This window comes from Zootermopsis nevadensis, unplaced genomic scaffold (genome assembly GCF_977971745.1).
Source record: "Zootermopsis nevadensis isolate Lab colony 2312 unplaced genomic scaffold, Znev_1.0 Znev_ptg000021l, whole genome shotgun sequence".
NCBI lineage: Eukaryota > Metazoa > Arthropoda > Insecta > Blattodea > Termopsidae > Zootermopsis > Zootermopsis nevadensis.
In genome coordinates, this window is record NW_028259153.1 from 10,836,881 (window position 1) to 10,856,763 (window position 19,883).

Sequence of the window (19,883 nt, forward strand, 5' to 3'; positions counted from 1 at the left end):
TGCTAGAAAAACAAATTCGATTTGTACTTATAAAAAGTTAGGATGTCTAGGTCTTAAAAGGTTAAAAAACCCTGATACAGGCGAAAACACCGAACCAATTATCAGTGGGTCACGAATTCATGAAGTTCCTTATAAAAATCGCCCAAATAATGTTTCTGTTAACACAAAGCAAAACCCGAAGTCAACGTTTATATGAATCATTTTAGTTTTCTTTGCACAAGCGATATTTATGTAAATATACGTTCCTTGTGTTTTTCTGTCTCGTTTAACAACTGCCTATCAACAACTACGACTAAGAAACAAACAAGGAACTTTAAAAAATATTGGAAAATGTAAACTAGCAGGCTTAAAATCTCTTTCTAAACTATCAGAATGTCCTACTTTAACATTATCGCTTACAAGACACAGTAACTAGAAATGGCGTGCTTAAATTGTTATGCGCAGACCATAACATGTTTTATTTCTGGCTAATGTCTCTTAATTTACAATTGCACTAAATTTTGTGTAATATAACTCAAATACTTTATCACCGTTAATACCGAAGACCCCTACCGGATGTGTTCCTCGACCATTCTCGATATATTACCAGTTATAAATAATAATAGATAGTATTCTGTAATGCTTCGACACTTCTTGAACTAATTAGATTCGTGGCATACATCATTCTGTTACATTTATTTGTGTTATGACTTGCATATGGGAAAACATAAATAAACTAATACTGGACCTATACACTTACTAGAATTATTACAAGTAGGTCACTTCCATAATAGCTCAAGATACGTAAAAAGCTCACCTTCACTGCTGTAAATTCCTGTTTTTAATATGATATCTGTTCATGTAACCACGATCTTTGAACAGAAAGGTTACACCGTTTCTAACGAATATGAATGGTACTTAGAAAATGATGCTTTCAATCCATAATCCCCAAATTATTAAATAATGAGGAAATATATTAAAGAATCTCGATAATGTGTTTCCCAGTCAAGACTAAAGTCGTAGTAGCGCAAAACTTCAGCCGAAATATATGCTATTTGTTTTGTTTTAGGTGAGAAGCCCCACAAATGTGTGGTATGCGGTAAAGCATTCAGCCAATCATCAAACCTCATCACACACATGAGGAAACATACGGGCTACAAGCCGTTCTCTTGTGGTCTCTGTGATAAGGCATTCCAGCGCAAAGTAGATCTACGGAGACACCGCGACACCCAGCATCCTTCCGCGTCATCGTCACAACATTACACGCACCCGGTCATCAGCAGCAGCTGAGTTCAGCGCTACTGCAGCCATCGGCTGGCATTCTCTCGCCTGAATTTGGATCCCGACTTAGATAGAAAAATATCAAGTTACGACTTATGGCCACTCTGAAAAGCACAGCATTGGTTCAGAATGAAAGTATATTCTGTTTTAACATTGCCGGAAATGGTAAGACTTCACATAAGTTAAACTAGTATTTATATATTTTGCATTTGAATACGTTCTGACGGAGAACGAGGACAGAGATGAGTAGTTCCTAAGTACAAAGTTTGAGAAATTGGTATTATTCTGCTATAAATATTGTTGTTAATCGGAATGTGTTTGACGAAAACGGCTAGAACTTTGAAGAAATAGTTTCAGAATTGAGCAGATTAGGGTCTACGGGCTGGTTGCGGATTTTGAACAGCCCACGAAAGAATCACATCTAAGGAACTGCATCGGAAAACTCGTTACTTGCCTTATAACTTTGGCGTAATAACTTACTGCTATGTTTCGGATTTGTTTTATGGTTCATCGGATGAGAATAGAAACTATTCACCGATCCTAAACTACCTGGACGTGACTCCGTCCACCTGATGCATTTTCTCTAATAATGTTGAAAATTTAGTGAACATAATTTCGACATATGCGCCCTACTTTTACAAATTAACATGCCTAAAGAAAAACAATGATTTCACACATTTAATTAGGGTCCCAATTTATTAAAGCATAAATAGGTAAACATGATCTGGAAAAATGTCTCTTGACTTTTTACATTTAAAACATTTTACTGCAGAGAAAGAATAATACGCCTATCAGTGTTAAATTTTATTCCAGAAAACAATTGAACACAATGTGTGCCTTCCAGCCATTCGTCATACAGGGACTAGACTGCCCTTTGTGAAAACAAAAGGGATCCTACAATTTGTATGCATTAAGCTGTCAGGATCATACACTTTCTGAGACAGGCTGGAACCAAAGAAAACTTGTGCTTGGTTGTAACAGAAGTGAAACACTTCTACTGACCAGTAACAAGTATTTTTTAACTGTGAGATTATTTAAAGAATATATCAGGTTATCGAAAACAAAAGCTCTGTTTAACAGAAGACTTCCTTTTCGGCTTCCTTCTTTTCTGTAAGTCGTGGTATAGAGAGACGTTGTTTACGATAAAATTTTAATTTATTCAAATTCTTCTAATAATAATATTTTATATAACTTTCGTCCATAATTTTAAAATATACACACATATCTTACAAAAGATGTGAAATGTAAGCATCTATATTGAGTCAATAATAATATTATGCGCCTTATCAAAGTTTTGAAGGTAAATGTTTGTTAAACAATAATTCGACGTTTAATAAACATCAAGCTCATTCACATACTGCTTAATCACCAACATATCTAGCCTCTGAAATATTTTACTGGTTGATAAACTTTCACTCGAAATGTCATCTGGACTGTGGGTTCGGTTCCACTGTAGTTTTGACAAACCTACTCACCTTCTTCGAGAACTCCTGAACGTACAACAGGAAGCATATGGTATCACCAACAAAGAATAGGCTGTCTTACAAGTGTTCCTTATTCACGTCAACAACAGTGCAGTGACTTTTCTTAAATATAACTTCACGACGTCTTCAAAAAGGACAGGTCAACAGTATGATACTATGGACAGTGTAAATTAAAGATTAATTCACTGTGGCAGAAGTAGAGAGAGAATTGACCGATAAGTTTCCGTCCAATATAGCTGTACAAAGGAATATCGCTTCGGTTGTCCAAAATAAACGTCCATTTTCACACTTCTGATTCGCGTCCGAGCCATCTGTAGTGTTCGACAATTTCGTATGCTCAAAGTGATTTTAGATAATAACGTTTACATATCCGTGGACGTGTCTTCTGTGTGGCTTCATTGACCATTCAGTGCTTTTAACAAATCGTCGAGCACAATATATCTACACACGGCCCGCTCTGATCGCCGCCATGTGCCCTACAGATTAATGCAGACCGGTATGATAGCGTTTGTAAACTGTTGCTGAGTTTTATATAGTATGAACAACGAAATCCTTATATCGCACTCCGTTTCATGCAGCAGAACACTGGGCGTAAATTAATTCTAAGACATTCTAAAATATTAATTAAACATATTTTCATCATGTACAAGTACTATTTTTCACGGTCTAGCGAATAACAATTTATATGTCTGTCATTGTCCGTCATAGGATATAACTAACTAACTACACGGCTTAGGGTACTCGAAGGTTCATCACCGAATTAACCAAATCCCTCCACTGGTCCCTGTCCTGGGCCAGCTTAAACCCGCTGTTGCGTAACAATAACCTCGGATATAATTGGTTCAAGAATGATCCAAGACGCAACAATAAAATAACCTCGGACAGTAGGGCAAAAATGATACGTGTTGTGGTTTGAAGAACACGTTTGGAATATCTGTGTGCTGGGAAGACTACACTTTCTGAATGAAATTCTTCACGTTTCTGTTTACGCTTAGGCCTATTAGCTTCTTGCTTGTTAACTCAATAAGAGTCGGTAACGGTATCGACGGGGCCTTAATAGTATAAATCGCTTTGTCCGGACAGACGTCTTTGTTTCACATTTGTCTAAAGTAGCCGGAAAAGAAAACCAAAAACTAGTCCGTCCAAACATAGTCTATGTGACTTAAGTGTATCTGAGTGGCATGCAAAATGTAAATATATATATGCGAAATACACGCGTACTAGATGGATAAACAATTAAAATTAAATAGTAAATATTTCAATATTTCATTTAAATATAATAAAGTGGTTCGGGGTGAACAGTAAGTTATTAAGTAAATCGATTAACGTAGTTATTATGTTCATATTACCGTACTCATTTAGAAACGACACATAACCTCATAGCTCTTTTGAAAAAATCCACTTACAAACCCTGGTTATGTTAGGCCTATATTCCAAACAAATTTCTCTACTGTTCGTCAAACGTGACTTCATGATTCAGCCCAGAGTTTAATTCTTAAAGGACAATTCATATCTGTTGTAGACAATGGGCATATTCGTTAAGTGTTCGCCACATACAGAACTGGATTGTAAACAAGAAACTTGAAAACTGATAATACGCCGAAGCAGACTGACCAACTGAAAAACTCCAAATTCATAATTAAGTAACTAATTGCTATTGCTGCATATGTAGTCTAGTGTTAAGGCAGAAATTACTGTTATACAGGGCCCACCATTTCATTCCAAGAAATAAAATCACATTTTTTCTTCATTTCAACAAACATACATTATCTTATGAAATGACTTGAAATTTATTGTTTTGTATTCTTTCACTTCAACTTTACGTCTTGAAACATAACGATTCCTGCAAGTTCAATTACTTTTACGATCAAATTTTTACATCTGAAAGTAGTCAACTGAGTTTATTTTTTAACTTATTTGACAAAATTAAACATATACGAATTCGTAACGATCAGAAGTAGTAGGCAAAAATTATTTCGGTTTTATAAAGACATAAAAAGTAGAATAACAATACCAAGAACTGTCCAATATAAATTTAACGACATTTCGTAAATTACTTTCTCAACAGAGAACGGAATTTAATATAGGGTACAAATGATACTTTAAATTTGAATACAAATACTTTCATTTACATCAATAGGTCCATGCACTAAGCATTCAATAGGCCTACATTTAGACATGTTCCATTAATAAGGAAGCACGGATAAAATGAACAGGCCTACAAGCAAAGAGACGGAAAGGCTAATCGCTATAATATGAACTGCAATGTGATATCACATAAACGACTTACGATGTTACTACTGAAGTTAAAAATGTGCCGTATTTACTCTGTCCGTTTATATTTTCTAAATCCGTGAAGAAAACCTCCTAGCTCAAGGCTGGGAAATATCCGTATTAAAATTAGAAGAAACGTAAACCTATTTTCGTGTGAACCTGTCAAGGTTTACTCGTGGCCCTACGTCGCTTTTCATTTCAGTCACAGGATGAATTTCACTGCTGTTCTTTTTAATTTTCGTAGAATACCCTCGCTAACTGGTTTCTTGTGAATACTTAAATACATCGCGACTCATAACTATGCAAGCACACAGATTAGTTTCCGCGAAATTTATCACTCTGTTTGTTATCCACTTTAATAAGCTGTTTCGAACACTTTATGGCGTACGGAAGTCACTACTGACATGACTTTGGAATGGCAGGTCTATCTATGGTCTGATAAGAAAATTCTTACCTTGACTGCCCCTGAAATTTTGCCATACGTGGCAGTGACATTATGCAACAGTCTGTTCTGTTTCGACCGTATAACAAAAAAAGGCAGTTTTGATAACTATATCTTTTAGAAACAGTATTTTATAGAAAGCAAATTTTATAAACTTAAATATCATATTTTAAAGTCTCTTATTATAACTTACACTTGGCCTAGTATAAATATATTTTAACGTGAATTATTATGACTCATTTCTCAAGGAATCATCCTGTAACTGCTTACAAAATACGTTTATAACTTTCGCGGGTTTTGCAGTGTTTTTCCTATAGTCTAACTATAAATTATAATGCATGGAATGTTTCGGATGGACGAATTTATCGCTTGAGATATGAGAAGCCTAACTAAAATAAAATATTTCAAAATGACAAATAAAGCAAACAAAACTTTTATTTTACGTTGGTTAGTCTGCATTTTCACTTAACAGATATCTGTATATCTCATCAATGGGCTATATCCTACTTGTGCGCCTTAACTAACACTAACTAACACGCAAAGACAATATTGCAGAAGCTTCTATGTTGGTGTCATTTCAGGTGAAATTCTTAAAAAGATATTTTACGAAAGTAACGCCGATTATTTTTATTGTAAACTATAACTGCACAAATTACGATAGAACAAAAATTAACGGAGTGCAAGTATTTGTTGTAATACTTTTGTTGTGTACGTTTAACGAATTAAAATATTTACACTTTTACATTTTAAACGTATAAAAATAGGCGTATCACAGATTGAGATATTTTATCTCATAAATATTTGATTTAGATCCATGCAGACTACCTTCTAAAAGTTTGCATATAGTTCCGTCCTACTGTTAACTTGTGACATATAATTTTAAATAATCATATTATACATAAAGTCAGTTTAAATTATGAATTTTACCTGTATTTCCCGCCCTCTGCGAGAAAACTAGTGTTCCTACAAAAACTGAAGTACAGTTCTTAATTAGCAGTAAAGGCTTCATATAATATGATCCTAAACTGTTCAGCTTCCGTGCTGTGGCTATCTCTGAAATACTTTACGGACACCCGAATGTTCTAAGGGTCACCTACGCGTTGTTTAACACATCTGCATGTGATCTTTTACGAGTCAGAAAAATAAAATCTTCTGTGGCCTGAGTGTACACACCAGTACACCACACGCACAGTGGTTAACGATTAAACAAAAATATAAGAATAAGATGTATTTCTGCTACAAAATAATGTTCATAAATGTACGTTATGTTAGTGAGTATTGTTGACAAAGCTGAAAGGGAGACGTCTCAATGGTATTATCTGCGCGCGAATGCATACTACTGAGGTTTATAATAAGAATAAAAAGAAAAACCAATTTTATCGCAAAATTTTCGCGCAAATATCGCACCGATAATCTAGCATCAGAATGATTTAATACATGTGTCCTCCTTCCCTCTTTCTTTAAGTCCTAAAAGCTTCCAAGATTGAGAAGCCACAGTATTATTTTGTCAGATAATCTAACCAATTTTGAAAATATGTAATTCGCTCTTTCCCTCGACCATAGATCAGTATAGAACGTGGCAGATTAAAATCGAACGTTTAAAATTAAGAGCGCACTTTCACTGGAATATGAGTCTACTAGAAACTTCGTCCTAATTTCACTCCCAGTTCTTAAATAAATCCCTGTCCCTTTCGTTAAATACTTTATAAAAACTGTTTGTAAACTTTTCCATTTGTAACTAATGCGCATTCAAAATCTTTTCCCGACATCTCTTTCTCTTATAAATTTAAAATGAATATGTTAGTTACACACAAGTTGTAATTTCCAAGTATGAAAAGTTTCAAATGTCAAGCGTACGGGTAATTCTATTTGAACTTAAGTGATACTAGAAGAATTCGACTTTAAATTAAAGAAGGTAACAGTAACACGACACTGAAATTTCAGCAGAAAAAAATATATCGTCAATGTGTGTTCTTACACTTTACAAAGCCAGGAACTGACTACATGACATTGCTGCTTATGCAGTTATTAGCTGTAAAGACAGTACTTAATTTCGTCGTGATGATAAGACGTGTAAGTGCTCTTTCGCTAATGCAGATATTCCATGCGATCGAGTCTAGTACAGATACAAAGAAACTACGCCTTAACACCAACACCCGTCTTTATTCTGAAAATACACGCACGTGTTCTGCGACTGTTTCACTTTCTTTGTGTGGACAGTTTACATCTAGAAGTGACGTTCTCCCGATGCACAGTTAACACCAGCCCTATATGTAGCGTTACATAAATCATTCAAAACAGATTACCCCATCATATAAAGTGACGGCAGTTTATTTATTTATTTACTTATTTCTTTTACTACGAGAAGATTTTCTGAAAATGTACAAGTGTTCTAGTTGGAAATGTTACGGGAAATTTATAAATTAAAAGCTCTAAAAGTAGGTTTAGCCTCCACTTAATAGCATTACACTATTCTTCTCTATTGAACTTCTCCGTGTTACTGGACTGGCTTCTGAAGCAAATTCATCTCAAATTACTGATAAGGTACAACAAAATATTACCTTCGGATGATGCGGGCCTCTTTGTCAAATTAAGATTTATAAGTTTTATTATATTTTGAGAATACGGTTCCTTTACAACATTGCAAAACTTAGTCATATGTATTTGCTTTCCATGTAACAGTAGCCTTAAACAGTTTAAAGACTTTATCTCAAATGCTACATAGGTATTATACACGAAACATGAAGTAATAATACCGACAAACTACACCGAACATTGCAGCCAGGCATTTAATATTCATTCTTCATTAATCATCCTAAACCACAAATAAATAATATGTATTGAAATATTAATTTTCTTGTATATTCCCAGATCCTTGCTCACATTGGGTTTTACAACAAGCAGTACAAATCGATATATGATATATGTTAATTGAGAATTCTAATGATACAATGTAAGTTACTCGTAGTAAGAAATTTATTTTGCATTAGAAATCATTGAACTTTCCTTGGACACATTTCCAGGGATTAAATCAAAACAGAAGAGACGTGCGTAATAATGTAGTAGTATCCCATGCTCTAAAACCCAATCCAGAATAAACCAATCAAACAATTTGTCAGTGAATAGAAATTACCACAAAACGTATATAAATAAAATGTTACGTAAGATGCAATACATGTGTGATGTTCCCTGTGAATGCGATCTGATACGGTAGGTCTCTACCCGTTCTACACCTTGCGTCAGATTATCTGTCATCACGACGCAAATGAATGCCACAGCGTCGGACTCGGCAGCTGCTGCTCCTTAAGGTGACAGATACTTCATCATTGTGTAGCTGTGCCTCGTTGTTTTACGTAGTTATAAGTAAGAAACTGTAGTTAATAAGCGAAACAATACATTAACATGTAAGCAAGCTGCTAGGAAGCCAAGCTCGTAGTAATAATGAGGTTAAAAGTACTTGAAAATACGAAGAGACCGGAGTTTGTATCGCTACGAAAGAGACTTGGGGAAAAATAGCATTCCGTCCAAGAGTTGTTTTATGGAACTCAAATTATTTAGTCTAATTTACAAACCAAAGTGTACATATAACTGATAGCTTACATAACGCTTAAAACAAGGGACCAATGTATACAAAGATTGTTACTTTTAAGTTCATTCTAAACATTCCATTCACTGCCATTCCATAATTTTGAGGAAATAAAGAAAAAAACAGTAATTTCAAATAGGTCTGTATATTCTTACTCTAGTCTTTTAAGCGTTATATTGTAACATGCGATAAAAATTGTTACCATGCTTTAACGAGAAGTGTTGCGTGTTATATTTCTAATTAATATCCATGATTCATACAGTGCAAGGTTGGATATAGTAAAAAAAATATCAGATTTAAGAGTAAAAGCTCTTGTGAAAATTTGTTGTTGGCGTTGTGAGAGAAAGTTTTGCCTGAAGCTGGGGATTTGAACATAATATTGGAAAAAAAGTATTTAAGCTGAAAAGATCAATAATTTAGCCACACTAATTTATTTTGGACGCTTGCTAGATTTGTTAATTTCCCAAAGCTGGTAACGTTTCTCGCTCAATTACAATTAAAGTTTACGTTTAGGACCCCAAGGTGAATACGATCATATGTTGTACTGAAATGCTTTTTAGATTGTGTACAAACAATACTTTGAAACAGCTGTCCCTGTATAAAAGAGAAATTGCACTATAAAAAATATGTAGCACCTGAATTGTTATATTTGTTAATATAATTTTAGCACTATCCCGAAGTTAATGACAAATCATGACTTGTTATAGTTAACGAACACTTGGCCACGAAAATGTCTGTAAGTCTGCAGAGACACCTTTCAAGTTCTTGTGGTTATTTAATTTTGTGGGTGCAGCCAATGAACGCTTTGACTACGACTTTTGAATAAAAGAGAACACCTAATTATTCGATCTTTCTTTCGCCCCAAATTCGAAAGACATAGGACCTAATGCTGAAATTCTGTTATGGCCTTGGAATCACACAGCATTTTTCTAAAATGTAAAAAACTTTGAGCTATTATGCAACCTAATTTATTAAACAAATATCCTCTGTTTATACGTTAAATTCTATAGGATTTAATGGACACGACGCTCAATATTTCTGTCTGACAAATGTAAAAGCAATACTTTCATGATTCATCTGTTTATTGCAATTGGAGAAGAGTTCTGTCTGAAGAGCTGATACCTACACGACATTAAAAAAAAAATTATGAAGTTATCTTCATGTTGCCAACATCCAGTCACATAACTTTATTCTGAATTAAGTGAATCCAGTCCACATCGTCACCCTCTACTTCATTACAAACACATTTTAATATTAATCTCTCAACTATGGCTAGGTCTCTCCTTTCATGTTTGCCAACGACAACTTTGTATGATGTCTCATCTCCCTCATGAGCGGTTATGTCATCGTCCTCCATTTGAACATCCTAATAACATTTCATCATAGCACAGATTATAAAGCTCCTCATTATTCACTTTTATAAAACTTGTTATTATTTTACTTATTTAAATTATGTATTAGACATGTCATTGTGGTCAGTATCGATTTCAAGGACACTACACGGTATAACATCGGAGAGGACAGACATATTCAAATGATTTTACATTGTTAATTCCCAGAAAATTTTTAAAAAATCTATCAGAGTTTTTACGAATTTAATAAGCTGTTTAAAATGTTAAAATGTCAATACAAATGTTGCATTTCATTCGGGATTGTGCCGGAGAGGATGGTAAATACCATACTCATTTAATATACAGAAATGTGTTATTAAATACAACCAAGTCACTGCAAAGACTTTCATGACAGCTAGACACCAAAGAGATTTGTACGTAGTATGTTAAATAACACCCCATTCATTTCGTTTTGAAAATAAGGTGAGAGACAAATTGTTTTCAAACGAATAAAATGAACTGTAATTAAAACTTTGTATAATTATCAACGGTGCGGTATTTTTTCACACGATGTGTGCATTATAATAACAATGAGGAAATGTAAACAATGTTAAATTGTGTATTGCCTGCATATTAAAATATGCCAACTATTGTGATTAAAGTATTGTCGTTTATTTATATTGATGAATTTTCATAACTTAATGTCACTGCCTATATTTCATTCTCTTAACTTACATCAGCCTCAGATTACAGCAGCTCGCCTTGTGACCCTGCAAACAGAAGGCAAATTTTTTCTCTATAGTTCCAAAAACAAAGCACCTACGCCTTTTCCTTTCCTTACGTATGAGGCTAATTAGATCAGCGTACCACATCGGTTCGCATGCCACGTTAAACCCTATAGATCAACTTTACACCTACCACCACCATCCAGAACCAAATGGAAATCTCGCCTTCCTGGTATTTATACATTGTGAGAAGAGACCAAGATGGTAGACTTCCACAGCATACATAAAAACAGTGTGGCAGAAGTAGACCTACAAGTGGCAGACTAAAACCTGCTTTAGAAAGTTCAACTACACAACCAGAATCAAATTACAGATCTTAAATTTTCAGGGTGTAGGTTATATAAATATGGTAAGATTTAAATTAACCAAATTATAAATGCACTTTATACAATAAACTCTCGATAAGCTCGGTTCAAGTAATTTCATTTTCTCTACACCAGAATCAACTCCATAGACTACAGCCCATCTTGACAAGGTGATATAGTCCATCAGTTCAACAACCCCCCCCCCTTTTTGAAGTCTAAATATTCTTTTTAGTATCCTGAGCTTAAAACAACCTCAATTTATGTATGCTCTACATACCACATATAATGGTTAAAGGAAATTATTAAATTTGCAGATCTCCGTTTCTGGAATCAAGTGAACTACATAATGCAGATATTTACAAATTATGATGGTCGAGACATCTAAATTGTTCATGGATATGTGGGTTGCTCGAAATCTGAGATCGTAGGTTGGAACCTCCCCCCCCCCCCCCCCCCCCGCAAAGAAAAAAAACGATTATAGCAACGAAGAAATAGAAATAGACCTAATAAGGTGAGTATATTCTGTACTAATTTAAGTATGTTTTCTCTTCTTTTAGCGGACTTTTCTAGCTTTAAACAAATTATATAAATTTAAACGTAACTAGAAAGACATGTTCCGATAACTGCACAATCAATTTTTCGGATCATTTACGTTAAGTGCTCGTAATTTACTTATCAACCCTGCGTCAAGAACTCATATTAGTAACAGAAGTAAACAGTTTTCAGGCAAAAGTAAGAGGACAAAGCGTACGGCGGCGTCATTACACGGCTGTCAGTTCGTTTGAAGGAATGTCTACGATCAAGTTCGAGATTAAAATCAACCTCACAAGACGCAGTGACATTTCAAGTTCTCACGGAGGCGAGTATGAAGGAAGCTATCTTTTTGGTTGTTGCGCTGTGTATTCTGGTAGAAATTTACCGTCTTTTAAGAGGTTGATTTCCCACAAAAATCTACCAGTAGTATAACAATGTTTTGCAGGCAACATTGTTCTCTGTTAGAAATTATTCGTTTTCATACAATAAAGTAAATTTCTATTTTTGTCTCCCTTATATTGATCTATAATTATTCTGACAGTGTAGATACGGGAATAAAACAAATTACCACATCAAGCTATTTAAATTTTGCATGCATTAACAAAAAGGGGAAAAGCCGCGTTAACTTCGGCAATGAAAATTCATTTTAACAAGTTTCCATTGCACAAATAGACGTATAAATTTAATTTAAATTGCTCCATTTTTACTTGCGCTCGTAACTGGAAGACAGAAGAAAATAACGCAGGTACAACTGATGGGATACAGATGCCTTAATTAACTCCAAGGTATTATTAAATGGCCGCAGACTTCATCGCAGCAGCAACAAATACTCCATTGGACACACTCCAGAAGATGGTATTTGGGTTGTGACGTTGTTTTTGAACTTGTAGATGGAGTTTACACGTTTCTCCAAAGCGTTTTTAACCATATACAAGACTAACTGACGTGGCAGGATGAGCTTATTCAATCACAAAACAAATGTTTGATCGGCAAACCGGAAGGAAGGTTTAAAAAAGTGACATTTTCAAAATTGCAGCGAAAAGGGCATATAATACTTCAAACATGTGACACTTAAAAGAATCATACAACGCTTTGACCAAAAACGCCTAAAGCGAAGAGATCACTTGAAGACCAACGAACACATGAAAGGAAATCCTATTAAAATTGGATCTTATAGACATGGGTGTTGAAGGTACAAAATAGAATCATCTGGCTCAGGACAGGAACACGTAGGGGTCCTACGAACACGTGATAAACATGCTTACATAAAAGGAGGGAAATTTCTCGACGAGTTAAGCGACTCTTAACTGCTCAAAAAAGACATTGTTACATGGAATTAGTTGTGTAATTAAAATGTCTATTCATTTTACTTTCCCACAACCATAGCTAAACTAGAAATGTATCTATTAAATAATGTGACCTTAAGTCCATATCGTGACACAGTTTAGAAATTTTGAATTGTACATCCCAGTGGCGTTCAAATGTATTCAAGTCTCTATTACGCAATAAACTGACAGCACATGCTATATAAAACACCTGCAGTGGTACGTACTTTAACTACAGCTTGATCTTCAAACTGGTTTTGGTACTCTTAATAGTCATAAACAACTAATTAATTCACTTGAATGCATGATATGGTAACATGTACCATAAACACTAATAATAAAATATAACATGAACGTTATCTTACGCAGCCCACAATATCAGGTGCACTGTGCCGCATTTACAGACCAGTTTCCTCAGTAGAAAGCTCGCCATAAGTCATGGCATGCATTCAGAAACGATATTACGCTCTGAGTGCAGTCAGGCAGATGGACGAGTCTACTCGACCGAAAGATGGGCAGAGAGTCAGTCAGTTTCTTGCCTGGCTGTGTGTACAGTAACGGTTTCACTGTCGCAGATGGTGATCCCTTTTCCTACGTCTGCACGCTGAAATGAACCCCCACCACACAACTGCTTCCCCTCGCCTTCTCCTTTCATACGCCATGACTCGTGGCGAGCAGTCTACCTGTTATCACAAACATCATTACGAAAGGGTCGTAGACGAATTCCAAATACATGGATGTATATAATTATCTTGGAACCCCGGTTGTAAGCAATACTCAATATCGAAATTAAGATTCACTGGATGCCAATACTGTGGATGAAGTATCAACCACCAGGAGGACGGAACAGACATGATGGCCCAACAAATGTACATGTGTTGTTAGAACCGTTGTCATGGTAATGATGGTATGAAACTTTTAGCTTAATGGGATACTATTTATGACTGTTTACTACTTTAAATTTCCCCGTCATTCTTGACGGGCAATTTACTAGCAATATGTAATCAATAATAGCCCTTTACGTATACACGCATACATAAAGCAGAAGACGTAATTACAAATATTTGAGTATATGCACGTCTAATAAGCCCACGGAGCACAATTCTTCTTGAGTAATTAACAGTGGCTTAGCTAGTCAACTTTACCTCCTTTTACACAATCAGGAAGTTTAATGCCATGCTCACAAGAGCCGACTACTAGACCCTATCTTGAGCCAAATGAATCCGGTCCGCAACCTCATATCTGATTCTTTTACATCAATTTTAATATTATCCTTATTTTCATGCATAGTTATATTAATTGGCCTCTTCCCTTATAGTTTTCCGATAAAAATATTTAAAACCCATTCTAATATCTCCCAAGCGTGCTACGTTGCCCGCCAATTTCATCCTCATTGCCTTGATCATCCTATGGGAGGATGGATCCATGACGGCGAAGAACGAGAAGGAGAAGCCGGAACAGACGACAGCCTAATCCTTCAAAGATGATATGCCAAAATTGCTGAGTACAGGCATCACTTTATTGTCTCATTTAAGAAGCGGTCGCGTGCTGCAACACGTTTCAAAATTCATGTAGGTTAATGGACCAGCCGTTGGTAATTAGGAAAGGTAATTAGCCATGACCTTTTTTACGAAGTCTTCAATGCTTTCTTTCCACCTTGTCGCGGACTTGGGTAGATTTTAAGTAAACGAGAGATTGAAAAAAAAAAGATCAGCGAAACACAAAACGTTTTAAACAGGTGATGTAGTAGAGTTTAAGGAAGTGTATAATATTTAAAAAGAAAACATTGTATCAATCCATTTAGTTATGCTACCACCATGAAAACCTTGCAGCTTAAAATCATTTCCGTCCATATTCATTACCCTTCCATTCTTCTCCTCTTCTCCTTTTCAGCTCTTGTTCTCTTCATATAAAAGGAACGTCGACTGTCGCCCCCACTGAATTGTATACAATTGGCCGGCAGATGGAAGTTGAAATAGCCATTCCCTCTCGATTTTAAAAATGCGATATTTTAACACCGGTTGCATGAGAACGCTAAAGAACACTGAACCGTCGCAGATTACAGGTAAGAAACGCAAAAAAATAAAGAATTAACGATCTGTACAGAGCTCTGCGTTGCTGGACAGAAAAGAGAAACATGTTTAAAGTCGTATGTCATTCAGCATTCTGTTCTGAACATGCTGGTTACCATGAGGGTTAAGGATGGGGTTTATGAGATTAATTTAAGTATCGCGATAGACAACGGTGGGTCAGAGAATTGCACTGAATTGCAGGTGGACACGAAGACAAATGAGGGCGCTCCCTGCAGGACTATTTGCAGATTACATACATTTAGAGCCTGAAGATGGTCCATTGCAACCGAAACTTGCAACTCCTTTTACTTAAACGTTACCAATAAATTTGTTAACACTGTTGTATGATACATATATCTATAAGGCATTAACGTCACAAAACCGCAAACTTCTGCTACAGAGTGAAGATCATCTGGAAGTTAACGAACGGCCGGCTGTGTTACTCGCCATAAGTTTATTACACAATCATCTGTATCATCTTTAACGATGACAACGCCCGTCCAGACTTCTTCCGGGTTCCGCGTCGGCAAAATAATTGCACAGATTAAACGTGATGAGAATATATTAATTTTCCCAAGTCTCTGTTGGTTCATTAATGCTAACCTTATATTCCAAACATACTGCAAGGTTTATAAGCAGGTTTTTTTGTCGATTCTGAGGCTGCGCTTAGGCCACTGACTGAGACATTCATAAAAATTGTTTCTTAATATTAATTCACCAAGCGCACTTGGACATATAGGTATGAGATTCGTTACTGGATCCAACAGAATAGGAGTCTACCCCTTTTTACCTGAAAAGGAAGGGGGCATCCATCCTTCAAAACGTAGTGATTTTTAATGTATCAAGATTATTTAAAAACAGAAGATGGAACAAGCGCAAGACGAGAATGTTTAACCTTAACCTTAATAGAGAAAACAAAAATGCATAAGATAAATAATTTTGTTGATTTAAACATTTAATATTTATTTCATTAGTCCTATTTGTATTATAACAAAGTAGGTAAAACGTTTGTAGTCGCAAAAAGCTTTGGAAATTTACAAAACAAACTGATTATTGTTTGAGAAAGGCCAACTTGTTTGAAAGGTATGTATCAAGACTGAACACGGAAAAAAATTATATAAGTTATGAAAAAGGGGTTCAGTTGGCTCATTATATGACCCAGCACACCAGAGACGACCTTTAAAATTCTATGAAACTACATAAATATAGATAATTAGACAGGTACTGTTCAAAGTATTCTAACACCAGCCGATTTTATTCACTGTTAAAGTAATTTATTAAATATGAGTTTCAGCCCTATTGGACCATCATGTAGTCAAACTACACTGTACGAGGGGACATGAGATCAGACAGCAAGTAATAACTAGCCTCTTATTTAAAAACGAAACGTCTGAACTCCATTCTGTGTGTTGAATAAACAACCCAATAATAATTTTAGAATAATTTATTTTGAAGTATAAATTACTTACAATAAACTCTATCAAAGGATACACCTGCACATTAGTAAAGGAATGACTAACAGGTTCAAGAGCTAATACGTTTGGTATTATTCACGTACAACAATTTTGCTAAGTAAAATGTCAGATTATAGACTTTCATAAGAAACTTTTGAAGCCTTCGTAATTAGTGTTAAAAGATTCCTTACATTTTTAAAAGTCTTTATCTCCCCCCCCCCCCCCCAAGCAACTACCCATGCAACATCGTGCGTCAACATAAATAGTTTTATGAGTACGCGAACAGAGAACGCGTTTTGGCTTTGCCCGAGGTCCTCCTGAAACTAAGCCGTAAGAAGAAATCCTTGTGTAGATTTTAGTTTTCTATGAGGCATTACAGAAAAGCAACGACGATCGCGGGAACCTTGAACCCTATTCCGGACGCCAGCTGAGGCCGACAGTAGCATTACCGACACAGAGAAAGTTTGTCAGCTGGTTTCCTATATACTACACTATGTAGGCATTCTGGTATACATATCTCCTTCGATCATTCAGATTCCTTCCAGTGGGTCAAAATGTCCTCCATTACAAAATGCTTCCCTTTATCTTGGGATCTTCTAGCTGCTTTATCGTATTTTTAAATGTTTATAATTGCAGATCAGTATTGATCATCTATACAGCTTTTGCTTAAATAAGTTAAACAGAAATTAAAATCTCAATGGTGAGTACGGCGTATCAAATCTCGCCAGATATTTCTGTGGTTTTTTACCTAGGAAGTATCAAAATAATTCACTACATTTAAAAGTAATTTAAACATGTTTCTGCTGAAATAAGTTCTCTCCAAAAACGTTCGTAACCATTTACATCACTACGCGATATTTCAATCTGAAAATCACAACCAAAATTTTCGCCTCCGACAAAATAACTACGCATCAGATACGCGATCAATTCATATAAAATTTAGTAGGAATACCTCAAGGTAAAATTACCACTCAAAAACCTATATAAAAGTTGTCGAACAAAATAAGCAGAGGATGAGGATGTGGAGTGGATTCAACCGGCTCACAACAAGGTCCAGTAGCGGGCTCTTGTGAGCGCGGTAATAAACGTTAATGTCCATAACAGATAACAAATATCTTGATAAACTAGAGCTTTTCGAGAGATTCTGCTTCTTATAGTTAGTAGAAGTAGGCGTATTATTTTCGCTATTTATTAAACGAAAGCATTTAGAACGGAAACACACGTCATTACAGTAGAGCTCTAAAATCCTAGCTCATAATAGGCTAAATACATCACAGTAGACGATGTAGTGGCGTCGGTCAAGTGAGAGAAAGAGAGTAAAATCCGACATGTGGGATGCGAACAGCTTTATGACCAGCCTGTCTCAGTCACGAGCCCGCAGACGCGTGCCTTAATAACAAGGCAGCTAGCCTGTCGTATGCCGCAGGCAGCCAAGCAGGCGAGCTGCCAGTGAAGAGTTCTCGGATGGACCGACACAGAAAAAAGCAGCCAGCCACCTGGCCTCACCTGCCAACCGCCCCCTGACATACGTAACTACAGACTGTCTCGAAAACAACATCTATTTACTTAATTTGTCACTTGTGTTTACAGTATCACTCTTGTTTTCGTTGACATCAAGAGAGTTCTCATGGAACAAAACTTCCTCTCTATTCATTTTTTTTATTTATTCGCTACAAATGTTCACCGGTTTTTTCGCCATTTTCGTCACCACTACAAGATACTCTAAAACTGTTCTGGAAACAATGTAGCTTTATTTATTTATCTGAATCGGTTTCGCTGTAAAACATAACGTATCTTTTTGCCTTCCAAATCTAGAGATAAATTTTTTCGGTTCTGTCCAATACTGAAAATTAAACAACTCCAAGTGGCAGTGTCCGTTTTGAGAAACTAATAGTCTCAGCTGTTTAATAAATCCCCTTTTGTAAAACTCGAAGGTTCATTACCTGCTGAAGAGAATCCGCCAAATGGAGTGTATACTAATCCAGATCAATCCAATCCACATTCTCACAGCATATTTCTTTAAAATCCATTTTAACATTATTCTCTCCTCTGAATTTAGGCCTCCAAGTGATCCCATCTCTTCAGGTTTTCCGACTGTTCATTTGGTAAGTGGTAATGAATACGAAGCTTCTTATTATGCAAAGTATCTAAGAACCCCGCTCCTTCATCCTTCTTAGATTAATTTATTTTCCTGAGTGCATTGTGTTCTCAGACATTTTATACTTATTAGTCTAAAAACTTTTCATAAAGGTGTGTCATTAAAACTATACAGTTCAGAGATCAAATATAGCTTTATTCAGTGAACCCTATCAGAATTTATGCTTTTATCTGATGGCGGAAGTAGGGCCAGCTCCCGAAACGTTCTGTGTCTTTTGAATTAATATACGAAAAAATATGTTCACGAATACGCATCAGTTGACAGTTAAACTGTATTTTATCCTTATGTAAAAACCACATTTTACCCCTGTACAAAACATCTGTTAAAATCAGAGTTCTGTGTGTTTCAGTCTTCATAAATGTGGATCGCAGTATTCCTACTACAACAGATCCTAAATTTCGGTATTACGAAATAGTTTCAAAGCTAAACGCGGGTGTCAATGGCATTTTCCTTTTACGGCGACCCACAGACTATAACAACATTCTGAGTGTATTTATATTCTATTTGTCTTTCTTATTTTTCAATCCCGTGTTGTGTTTCTGTAATTAAATATTTCTCGCTAGTTTTTCTTCGATTCCCTTTTTCCCCCATTTGCTACACAATTTTATTTTATGGGGACTAAATACATGGAAAATAATATTTCATTTCATTTTACAGCTCTAAGGATTATGTCGTGTAGCCTGTTCCGATTCACAAATAATTCTGAAACACCAAGTCCTTCACACATTTGGCACAATCCTTGGACGTACGACTGACCCATCGCAATGTCTAGAACAACACAGCATAAAGCAGGGAAAAGTGGGCATACAATTTGCCTCGCGCAGGTCAGATCAAAGACCGGACATACCTTTCAAAAAGTGAAATCTTCTAGAG

The 19,883-nt window shown here is 35.7% G+C and overlaps 2 protein-coding genes across 4 annotated transcripts in view; one reads left to right on the forward strand and one right to left on the reverse strand.

Moving 5' to 3' along the window:
* LOC110827132 (uncharacterized) overlaps positions 1-11,055 on the forward strand; it is a 56,187-nt gene extending 45,132 nt beyond the window's left edge. The window contains exon 6 of the mRNA XM_022058505.2: positions 1,049-11,055. Coding sequence (XP_021914197.1) covers positions 1,049-1,269 — 221 coding nt within the window. The 3' untranslated portion in view covers positions 1,270-11,055. The remainder of the gene's footprint in view (positions 1-1,048) is intronic.
* The window catches only part of LOC110827125 (long-chain fatty acid transport protein 4-like), a 194,267-nt gene that overhangs the window by 142,437 nt on the left and 31,947 nt on the right, over positions 1-19,883 (reverse strand). The window contains exon 2 of one of the 3 annotated variants that reach the window (XM_087353203.1): positions 11,113-11,147. The exons of the other annotated variants lie outside the window; for them this stretch is intronic. The gene's annotated coding sequence lies outside the window, so the exon portion shown is untranslated. The remainder of the gene's footprint in view (positions 1-11,112; positions 11,148-19,883) is intronic. 3 annotated transcript variants of the gene reach the window in all.